The 12,141-nt window shown below is 39.9% G+C and overlaps 1 protein-coding gene across 22 annotated transcripts in view; it reads right to left on the bottom strand.

The window, feature by feature from the left end:
• Positions 1-12,141, bottom strand: part of LIMCH1 (LIM and calponin homology domains 1) — a 342,237-nt gene that overhangs the window by 40,926 nt on the left and 289,170 nt on the right. For all 22 annotated transcript variants that reach the window (XM_033214074.1, XM_033214076.1, XM_033214081.1 and 19 more), the window contains one exon: positions 9,098-9,313. In XM_033214074.1, coding sequence (XP_033069965.1) covers positions 9,098-9,313 — 216 coding nt within the window. The remainder of the gene's footprint in view (positions 1-9,097; positions 9,314-12,141) is intronic.

The raw sequence follows: 12,141 nt of genomic DNA, 5'->3' as shown, positions 1-12,141 counted from the left end.
GTAAAAAGCTAAAGTTAAATTTTAAAGTGTGCATGAAATATTGCATACATTTTAAAAGGTTTTAAGATAAAGGTTAAAGTTGATTTCAGAAAAGGGATTACTAAATAATTCATAAAATATCCCCATGGGTTCTCAAGAACTATGAATTTATTCATCTCTCATAAGTATATATATTTTATCCATAAATCAAATTTTGCCTCTCAAAATGAAATTTAAAGTTAATGCATTGGTGGAAACCATCACTGAATTCTTTAAAAACAAAAAATTTTAAGCAACAAAACTTTCAAGTTTCTAAAAGGTTTTACAACAGCATCTAGTGGCAAAATGTGATTTTTCTTTGGAGGATGGGGTAGTTTTGAAATCCTCATAATTAGATGGGCGTTTTCTAATGATGGACAGTCATGTATCAATTCTGGAAGAACATAATATTAAGTTAAAATGCACTTTTAAAACCCTAGGCAGGAAATATGCATCACCTTGGTATTATTTAATGGATTTTGTAATATTTTCATATATCAATAAGTCTGGTTTGAATCCCTGCAAGAGAATTAAATGAGTGAAAATAGTTAACTGGTCTCTTTTGTTATATTTAGATTATGGTACATGTGTATGTTTATATTGTTTACTATATGAACCACCAACATGGTAGTAGGATTTGAAGATCAACCAGTTTAGCATTGCAAAATAATAAGTTGGGTTTTATAATTTAAAGTGCTCTCCCACACATGTAGAAATATTAATACATGATGGCATTTTTGTTTTATGATGTCTATATAGAAAATACTGGCAGAAATACTGATTTTTAGCTTTCCCTTCCCCACAAATGGATTACATTATAGAAAACTATCTGAGACCGGGAAACAAATTTGCAGTTAAATATTGATGAATGAGCCTCTTGAGAACACTGGTGTTTCCAAATACTATAAACAAAATAAATAACTGCACAACAGGGCCAACGTCTCACCAGACCAAAAATGAACAAAGAAATGAACATATTTTATTAAATCTAAAATGCCATCAATTTTAAGTTGTATTACTTTAGGTACTACTAAGAAAGAAAACACATCATCTGTTAAATATGCTGCACTATTGATTATAAGACAGATCCTGATTTAGAGATGTTAAAATGTGAAAAGTGTGCCACTTAGAATCAATGAAATAAGACAATTCATGAAGCCCTATAGATCTGATGTGTGATGCAAAGGGGACGGGGTGCTCAAGCATTAACTACTTTACTAAGGCTTATTGTACTAGCGCAGGTAAAACATTCCAGCAATGTTTTACCACTTACACATGCCAGAGAATTTCTACTTTCAATAATTCTCACATTTCTCAAGGCATTTCTGTATGGCTCAGCACTCAAACACTAAACTCCAGATAACCCAATTTATCTTACCTTAAAAGGATGCTTTAAAGGTTACATCCTGACATTTGATATGGTAAATTGATAGTAGCAACAGCAGAAACTGCAATAAATATTTACTCACTTGCCACGTGTCAGTGCTGTTGGGCCTTTCATAAGAATCATCTCACATAATTCTCAGAGCAAGCTTAGGAGGTAGGCGCCAATATGATTTCCTTTATACAAGTGAAGAAACTGAGGCCCAGGAGGTTAAGCAACTTACCGAGGGTCATACTGCTAGAAGGCAGGGGAGGTGGGAACCCTGCCTGTGCTGGTGATCTCAATGCTCCACCATCTGGGCTTAGAGTCATACCCTCTCCAAGTTGTCCTCCAGTATTTAGAGGTTTTGATCCATGAGAGGCAATCTATCACCTGAGAGTCTTGTTTATTGCTGAAGTGATTCAAACTGCTTTTTCCATTCCCTTTCTTTCCTCTACCTCCCACTCATTTATTCTGCAAAAGATTAGAACTCTCCTGGAATCTCTCCTCTTCCTACGGCTCCTGGAGACCCAACTGCCCCTGGCCATCAGCTCATCTCAGGGATTTCTGTTCAGTCCAGGTTCTGAGGGATTAGGAGCCAGATGCGTAATCCTTGTTAAGTAAATAAATATTATGCATTATTTATGGAATGTATACTCTGGCTTAGTTTAAATGTATGCTAGTCATCAAAATCTGGCTACTGCTAGCAAAATATTCAGATAAAGTAAGAGAAAAAGCAAGCAATTTCAATAACAGGAACCCATTTAAAAATACTTTATACACACTGAGAAAAAGAACATACACTTTCTAAAAATCTTAGCATTAATTTCAGAGTGGCTGAGTAATAGGTAGTTGATGGTTTCTCCAGTTTTCTGTATTCTGCAATGTATATAGGCTAGCTGTAATCAAGGGAAATCCCCAAAGCCAGGTTAATTAACTTACGTCTGGATACTCCATCCTGAAGGCTTATTACTTTTGTACTCACATCATTACTTCAAAGAAAATGAGTTCAAAGTTGGCAGTGATACACTCAGAGGTTTGCTTCAAACAAACCCGCCTTGCTGGAAAAATGTGTTTTCTGACCTGTATTTTTCTTTGGTTACAGCTCAACAGAGGAGAGCCCTTCCCTTCTCTAATTGGTAACACTTTCTCAAGAATGAAAACAAGTAAATAAAAACAGATCCCTGGATGTGAATGAATGAGAGCACAGAAAGGTTGCATGGGACTCAGCCAGGAACTGGCTTCCCCTTAACTGAGAACGCGATCCAAACTGCCCGGGTGCCAGACTCAGCCCTAGGGCCTCAGGTGGGAGGTGGCAGTTTCCTGGCTTGAGAGAGACATGGTCTAGCCCAAAGCCTACCTGGCATCTGGCTGCTCATTTTAACTAGGATCTTGGTGGTGGACTGGCCCAGAGAACGACACTGGAAGATGTACTAGAAATGTGAAGCAGGAGGGCAAGTACCCTCCTGAGACTGAGGACCTGGCTGCTGGGCCTGTCTCTAGCATGGAGTTGCTGGTGAGCTCGGACTGATCATTTAACCTCTATGGGTTGGAACAAATGATGTCCAATGTCCTTTCCTGAGCAACAGTTCTACGACTCTGAGTGATTTCCTGGCTCTTGTCTTGAATAGCTTATCTGGACACAAGCCTGGAAAATCAGTCTATTTATGCTCTGGCACTGCGGTGCCAGATCCAGGTGCCACATATGCTGTGCATGGATTTCTCTTTTCACTTTTATACCTCCAAATATCTACTGCCACTGGAAGACAGAGAATCTATATGGAGAATCAGGCTCTCCATGTCTTACACCTTTTTTTTTTTTGTACTAAACTTTTCAAATTAAAAAAAAAAATGAGGTTTTGATCCAGGTAACTGGATAAGTAGGCCAGGTTAATTTTTTATTTTCTCTGATGTATGCTTTCTTGAAATCTGTAAATGCATCTGTATCTAAATCTTTTTAATGACTTAAAAATCATTAAATCTAGCAATCTTACAACTACTTCTAGATGGAGAAAACCAGTTTCTAAAGAAATGTTTATTGACATTTGCCATCTAAAAGGAATTTGCAGTTGGTCTCAGCTGTAAGAAAAACAGCACCTACTCAAATGCCTTCACCCTGCTCTCACTGCAAAATGCAATGTTTCAAGAAAGATCCGATTGTCTGTTTTCCTGGAACAGAAAACATAAGTACTGAATTTTCAAGAGGAAGACCTAGAGCTTTTTCAAAATGGGAAAAACAGACCTACCTTGTGACTTAGTTGGAAAAAAGCAGATGAAGTAGTTTAGATACCCAATAGGTGAGTTTGGCCCTTGGTCAATGAGGGAAAATTGCCACGAACCTGGTGGGATGGTGCTGACTAGGAGGGAGAACAAGGGCTGCGTCATTTGAGATAAGCTGATGAGAGAGATCCGATGAACAGGCATGGAAGGGAGTGACACAGGCGTAGATGGGTGGGAGTCTTAGGGGTTTAGGTGGCAGGAGGGGGCCAGAACTGGAAAGGAGGGAACAATAGGAAAGGCAAAAAGAGCTGCAGGAAGTGCCAGGCATGGTGGCTCATGCCTGTAATCCCAGCACTTAGGGAGGAAGAGGTGAGAGAATCGCTTGAGCCCCAGAGAATTGCTTGAGACCTGCTTGGGCAATATAGTGAGACCCCATTCTCTACAAAAGGTGGGGAAAAGACAAAAAAAAAAAAAAAAAAAAGAGCTGCAGGAAAAATCACGTAAGTGTCTGCAAGGACAACTGTCTTCTAGAAAAAGCTGCCCACATCTGTATGTTTTTTAGAGAATTACAATTGGAACAACAAGTTGAGTTAGAAGATTACAAGGAATTCATCTCATTTGTATGAAATTCACGTCTGTTCAAGACGGTAATTTTGACCATCTTACTTTAATCCAAAAAACTTCATACTGAGTGCCTTTATGGGCTTCTGCAAAATATATTAAATATTACAACTTCCTTACTCCCACTTGTTGTATGACAATATTAAAGATAGCTGAGTGGCACCTGTGGTCTCTGAGTCACCCTGACAGTGTGCTAAGTGCTCTACAGACATGAATTCTCACAATGACCATCTGATGTCTATGCTATTATTATACTTCTTTTTAAATATAAATTAAGGCTCAGTTTGACTTGTTCAGGTGGAGTCTGACCTTTGATCTAGTGTGTGAAGTATTTTAGGTATTTTTGAAAAGGGTCATTTTGGTGCCACTGAGGAAAGAAGAGCTTCAGATACAAATGTAACTGACAAGGAATCAAGACAACACTGGAATAGCTTTGGGGGAGACATACATAAAAATATCTTTCCGTAGGCCACTAAACACAGGATATATTAGCCCTCAGATTAGAAGACCTTCTAAACTATTTTACAGTCCTTTATTTCTAGGAGTCTGCTTGTGTGCTATAATATGATTTTCTTACAGAAGCCAGTGTTTTTAAATGAAAAAAAAAAAGTGAGAGGTTTCCACTGGTCCTTTAACAGAGACGCTGAAATGAACAAAACCCCCGAAATATCTCAGGGATAATTAGGGGCGAGGGGACGGGGTGGCCAGAGGAGGACCTGATCCCTCCGCCTGGAATATACAGCACACTCATCACCTCTTATCCTTCTTGGGGTCCTCTGGTGGGCTCCTCACCACTGTCCATGCCTTTGATCCTGCTCTTCCTGGTGTGCAGAATAGCCCCTCCTCCACTTCAACACAAATCCCACACTTACTGTCAAGTTTCAAAATCCACATCCACACAAAACCTTCCCAGACTAAACCCAGCCTACAAGGATCTTGCCTGTTCTTTGCAATCTTATATTCCTCTGGTTTTCTTACTCCACCATCTAGTACAGATGTTCCATGACTTATGATAAGGTTACATTCCGATAAACTGTTGTAAATTGAAAATATCGTTAAGTCACAGATGTACTGAATACACCTAACTTACCAAACATCATAGTTTAGCCTAGCCTACCTTAAACATGCTCAGAACTCTTACATTCACGGTTGGGCAAAATCATCTGGAGATCCAGCGCACTACAGAGTATCGGTTGTTTACCCTCGTGATCTCGTGGCTGACTGGGAGCTGGGGCCCAATCACAACCACGCCCAGCATCATGAGAGTGTCCTACTGCATATTACTAGCCCAGAAAAGATCAAAATTCAAAATTTGAAGTACAGTTGCTATTTAACATATATTGCCTTTGCACCATCATAGGGTTGAAAAATTGTAAGTTGAACCATCCTAAGTCAGAGTCCCTCTGGATTTAATTCTACGTTGTTCTGTATACTTTTCTAGTGGCTTTATGAGCATTTTTTTCCTAGCAAGTTTAGAAGTTTATTCTTCTATTTCAAAAAACAGGTAATACAGTAGGTCCTTAATTCATATTTACCAGTTAACAGGTGCCCATCTGCAAGGTAATTGCTATCACAATCTTATTACCATAAAGGTGATTCGACTGAAGATGACTGGGAATTATCTGGCATGAGGAGGTATAGACAAACCATTTTTTGAAATTCCTAACTTAATTTAGGATCTAGTTCTAAAGCAAGAAAGTGACAGTCCCAAGAGTTTCAAATGAGAAAGATGAGGTAGAAGGAAACTGAAGAGATAACATGACATCATCCATAGTGCCCATCCCGGGCCCAGACGCTGATGTTCCGCACGAGACCTTCCCCCAGCAGGTCTCAGCCGCCCTTCTCTGTTGTTCTCCCTCCATTCCTGAATTCATGCTCCTGCCTACTGCCGCTGTTGTGCCCTTTGAACAGTTCTAGCTCACCCTAAAGGAATTGTGACATTTTACTGGTGGGTGAAGCTACTCCTCTGTAGAGAGTGTATCTGTTGGGAATGCAGTTTTTGGAAGAAAGACACTATTTAAAAAGAACACTAATCTTTTGACAGCCCCACAGAATCAGGCAAGTGAATTAGAAACAGAAAATTAAGTCCAAGCTGGTATCAATCTCTGGGAGGCCCTGAAGTGCAGCCTCCTGTTTTAAGTTGGTCACCATATTTTGCCATGACCAATTAATTCCTTTTTTAAATTTTATTTTAACAGGAGTATACTGGCTGTAACACAGTCAAGAAATGCTTTGCTTGGAATCATGCAGAAAGAAGTAAAATGAGGAGTAGATTTACTGGAGAAGTGATTCTTTTAAAATGACTCTTGGGATAACACACTCTGAACGGAAAACTTGTGGTGTCCTAAGTTGCATGTGAGTATGATGAGTGTTTTAGTAATAAGCCACAGTCCTATGTAGTACAGCTAAAAACTTAGCTTATAGTCTGAGAGATATATACAGAGATTTTCCCACACAGAAAGTAATGCAATACCCCCTGCCACAGTTGATTTAAGAGCCTAACGTACTATAGACAGGGTCCGTAAATACTACTACCTATTCAGAAACATTAGGGTTCACTGAACTAGAAATTACTCTGAACTAGGCAATTTCTCCAAGGAAGAAATACACAAAAGGAAAAGACTCCCAGGCTTTTCTGAGTTTAGACCTGCATCCTTAGGCGACCAGGATCCAGCTCGTTTCAGGAAGAAAGTCCTGAAGGCCACCCTTCTCCAAGTGATCATGCATAAACTTTTGAAATAGCGTGGTTTCTTTCAGATCATGTAATTTTGCTTCTCTTAAAACAAGATACTTTGGGGGATATGTAATCAAAGTGAAATCTTTTTTATGAAGGGAATTTAGAAAATGCTCATCATGAAAAATGGCAAAAGAGAAATAAGAACAGCATTATTAACTGTCCCTGAAAAGCAATGCCACCCCTATGTCTAATTTGGGGGGCTTCTAGTCTAATTTTAACAGCATAAGTTAATGTTTACTCTATCAGTTAAGTTCTCATACTGCTAGCAGAACTCAATATTCTGTCTCCTGATCATCTGCAAGAAATCTCTAGCAGAGGTAAGATGTATGCAAATGAAAAGTAAAATGGAAGTCCAGGAAGTCCAAGTTCAGGAGAGAATGCATTGGCCTGGATCACAAAACTTTGCTCCTAGAGACTAGGAAACATGTTACCATGGTGAGAAAATGATTTTGGTCTATTCCGATTTGAATCTCTTTCATAGAGCACTTGGGTACTGCGGGGGAAAATTATATCTTCTCAACTCCTCTGAAAAACATAATTTTAGTGTTCAAAAGACTAATTATAGAGGAAAAAAAAATGATATCCAGCTTTCTGGGTGGGTTTTAGCTAGCTGGGTCACACAACGCTCAGCTCCCTTGGTGCTGGAAGACATTTCCTTTCACACCAAACCTTTCTAGGTCCTGGGGGAAAATATCTTGACAGTTTTTTCCTTCTTTTAACTATAATACAAACCCAAATGCTATAAATTAGAACAGCAGAAACTCAGCCTCTGGTGAGGACAAATGAGGTTGAACAGAGTCCAGCCTGCACCTCAAAAGCAGGGCTGCATCTGTGTAGTGACAGTTTTGGTTAGATTAGGAAAACCAGCGTGAGTCTTTCTGGTGAGAGATGGAAGAAAGTGTAATTTTCCCAATGATGTCTTCTACTCCAAAGTAACAAATATCATATTGAGTTCACTTTTCTGCCATACCTGTATTAGCATACATTTTTTTAGCTTTGCCATTCAATAGTATTCTCATGCTCTACATTACTTTCAGCTTTTAAATGAATTTTTGTTTCTTTAATAAGAAAAAGGCCCTTTTATATATATCGCTGGGGATGGAAAGCCAGATTCTGATAGCACCAGTTATTTTCAAATGGCACTAACAAGTCTAATGAGGTCCTAAATAAACAGGGGAAAGAAAGGTATTTTAAATATTTACTTATTCTTTTATAACACTGGACACCAATAGTGAGACAAGAAAAGGTAATTTCTGGCTCATAAATTGTAATACCTTCCATTATACCCCAATGATACAGGTGGAATTGTGTCTCCCAAAATTCATATTATTGAAGTCCTAACCCTTTAACTACTCAGAATGTGACCTTTGGAAATAGGGCTGCTGTAGATGTGATTAGTTAAGATGAGGTCACACTGGAGGAGGGTGGACCTACTCAGTATGACTGGTGTTCTTTTAAAAAGGGGAAATCAGGCCGGGTGCGGTAGCTCATGCCTGTAATCCCAGCACTTTTGCGAGGCTGAGGTGGGTGGATCACTTGAGGTCAGGAGTTCAAGACCAACATGGTGAAAACTGTCTCTATGAAAAATACAAAATTAGCTGAGTGCAGTTGTGCATGCCTGTAGTCCCAGCTACTCGGGAGGCTGAGGCAGGAGAATTGCTTGAACCCCAGAGGCAGAGGTTGCAGTGAGCTAAGATTGAGCCATTACACTCCAGCCTGGGCAAAAAGAGCAAAACTCCATCTCAAAAAATAAAATAAAACAAAATAAAAAGGGGAAATCAGAATACAGCCGCATCCACAGGGAGAACACCACTGAAGATGAAGGCAGAGAGGGGGATGACACATCCATAAGCCCAGGAACCAGAGGCTAGGAGAGAGACCTGGAACAGATGCTCCCTCATGACCAGTGGAGGGAGCCAACTCTGCCAACACCTTGGTTTTGGACTTCTAGCCACCAGGACTGTGAGACAATTTCTGTCATTTAAGCGACTGAGTTTGTGATACTTACAGCAGCCCTAGCAAACTAATACGCCAACATAGAAAGAAATGGTCATTATCAGGACCTACTTATTTTTAAAAACAGATTCTTACACCATGGAATTATCCCAAAGGGAGGTGGAGAAATGTTTGGTTCTTACTGTGAGCTCTTGGGGAACAGAGTTTGGCTTCTTTATGTTGATTTCGATGCTACTGTTGTCTTGTTTCAGCTCCAGGGGAGACCCGTGCACTCTGGCCACACCTTCAAACATCTGGGATTTGGTTAAGGAGTGGGCAGGTGCCACCGTGGGACGCTCTCTTTCCTTCTCCTCCTCTCTATGAACCGTCTCTCCATTCACGCTGACTTTCCCATCTACCTATAAAAACCAGAATGAACAAAAACCATGCTATATATACCCCAATTAAAGACTGTAACAAAACGACACGTTCAGAATTACCTCAAAAGATGATCATTTAAAAATCACAGTCCAATCAAGAAAGAGGTCTCTTAAATGTTCTGATGGGATCTACAAGTTAGGGCTTCTATAAACGCTATCTTTAAGGGCCTCCTTAAAAGGTAGTTGGCCTGCTTGGGCCACTTCACTTTAGATTCCATTTCATGTTCACCTCATTTATGGCCTGCTTTTATTTTAGAGTACAGAAAACCAAAGAATCTTAAGTACAAACACATGCCACATATTGGGGTTCCAATACTGTTTCAGTTCAGTTCTGATTGCTATTCCACAATTTTGACTGTTTTTCTGGCTAGCATACAAATAAGGCGGAACTTACCACAGATGAGGAATATTTTTACAGCTTATCCCAAGGTGGTAGCAGGGGCAACAGATACTTTTTTTGAGGCTAAGGCAGAGGGTAAGGGACCTGAGACTATGCTCTGTTACAATGAATCTCTATTTCTAGTTACTTTTATAACCTCCATTTTTCAAAGAGAAAAAGACCATGCACATTAAAATATTTTGTTTTGCACTCACATCTAGGAGAGGCAGTTAGAGCAAGAAAGGGAAACCAGAGAGGGTGGTTAGCCTGGCTTACTGAAAGGCATCTGGAAATCTCGGTCTTGAAATTTGAGGCAGAAAGTAGAGTGGTTTTGAGAGGGAGTTCTGCAGTTAGGTGACTTGATTGAAACCTGGCTCTACCATTTAACAAGCATGGAATCTTCAACAGGTTTCCTATTCTCTGTGCTCAGACGCAAAATTTAAAGTAACAGTATCTTCCTCATAGTGCTGTTATGGAGATTTTATGGATTACCATAGGTACAGAATTTAGAATAGTACCTGACACATTTTAAGTCTTAACTATTAGCCACTATTATCATTAGGCCTCTTATTTATTTATTTATTTATGAGACGGAGTCTCACTCTGTCACCCAGGCTGGAGTGGAGTGGTGCAATCTCAGCTCACTGCAGCCTCCGCCTTCCTGGTTCAAGCAATTCTCATGCCTCAACCTCCCAAGTAGATGGGATGACAGGCATGTGCCAACATGCCTGGTTAATTTTTGTATTTTTAGTAGAGACAAGGTTTCATCATGTTGGCCAGACTGGTCTCAAACTCCTGGTCTCAAGTGATCTGCCTGTCTCGGCCTCCCAAAGTGCTGGCATTACTTTGTGAGCCACCTTGCCCAGCCTCATTAGGCCTTTTAAAATCTTTTAAAAGAAATAATGGAAGGCTGGATATTAGTTATAGTTTATTTACCTTAAGCCACTGGTCTTCTTACTCTATTATTTGTTACCCATAAAAAGAAATTTAAATCACAACTCAGCACACACACATAAATATAATTGAAACAGAAGTTTCCCCAAGCAATTTTGCCTTCATTGTGTGATACACTATGTTTTTTTATTGTGTTCTATTTCAGTTCATTTTTTTTATGTTGGCCTCAAACCACTAAATTGATTTTATAACCTAGCAACAGGTGGTAACTCTCAGTTTGAAAAAACAATGCCTTAAACTATTTCTCTGATCTTCCTTTATCCTTAATTCTGTTGTACTGGAAAAACAACGGAGCCTGTATTCCCTGCCCTGCCCTCCAAGAAGACACACACACACACACACACACACACACGCCTACCCCTTAGCTTCTGTCCTGGCATTATTAGCTTGTAACAACAGTCTGATTTGCATGTTACCTTTGACCAAAGTTGCTGTCCATGCACTCAGTAATGGAACTGTAGGCCATCAATAGAAATACTAGCCAGTGAGGCCTATGATGAGGCAGGGGACCCCCACCAGTGAGTGGTGCAGAGTAATCTCCAGCTCTAAGAGGGCCTCTGCTCAAATTCTCTAATAACCCCCTCCATGGAAGTGCTTTCTGAGGCCGCCATACCACCTTGCTCCACTTTGCCACAGTGGTGAAGAACAGAGTTTTCTCAGGGCTGAAGTTCTGCCATAAAATCATCTATGCTAATTCTTCTGTTTAAACAATCACTTTGCACTATTTACAGAAAGGTTTGGGAAAGTGGGCACCTAGACTGTATGATCAGATGTCTTGGAAATCCAGTTAAATAAATGTATTCCCTATCCTATTCTAGGCCACCTCAACATAGAATCTTCCTTCAGGAAATACCATAGCCATTCATTATCATAGGCCCTAGGTGAAGGAAAGCTTCTGAAACACTGAGGTGGACCATTGAGCACCCATGGGCATGTGTGTATCTGTGTGTGTGTGAGTCCATATGATTAGCAGCTCATCTTCTCAGGAAAAATTCACTTACTTATTTAAGGAGCACTTGCTGAGAGCTTACTCTGTCCTGGGCAACTGTGCCAGGCTCTCAGGATGAAGCCATGAATGACAGAGAGATGGCCCTTGCCCTTATAAGGGGACAAACAGCTCAAAGTGATCCAGATGAGATAGTCTGGACATTTTTCTTTTGTTTTATCAAAGCCTAAGAGAGGTTTTTGAGATACATTCAGAGTTATTTTAGCAAAAGTCAGAAAGTGTAGTTTTGTTCCCTTTGAAATACAGCAAGGAAGCTACATGGCATCGCATTGCTCAATCAGTTACAAAAACTTTTCTACGTAATCGTCACATCTCGGAGTGACGCATTCTACCTCTGTTTGTTACAAACTCATTGAGCACAAGGACAAGGGGAACTGATTTTTCTTTATAAGTCAAAAGAACTTAAGACAAAGGATGAGTGCTACCTCCCGACATAAGGGAAAGTACTTGAATTTGAGGAAGTGAAAA

This window comes from Trachypithecus francoisi, unplaced genomic scaffold (assembly GCF_009764315.1).
Source record: "Trachypithecus francoisi isolate TF-2019V2 unplaced genomic scaffold, Tfra_2.0 Lachesis_group1, whole genome shotgun sequence".
NCBI classification, from domain to species: domain Eukaryota; kingdom Metazoa; phylum Chordata; class Mammalia; order Primates; family Cercopithecidae; genus Trachypithecus; species Trachypithecus francoisi.
The sequence above is the reverse complement of the archived record's forward strand: the minus strand, read 5'-3'. Positions and strand labels throughout refer to the sequence as shown.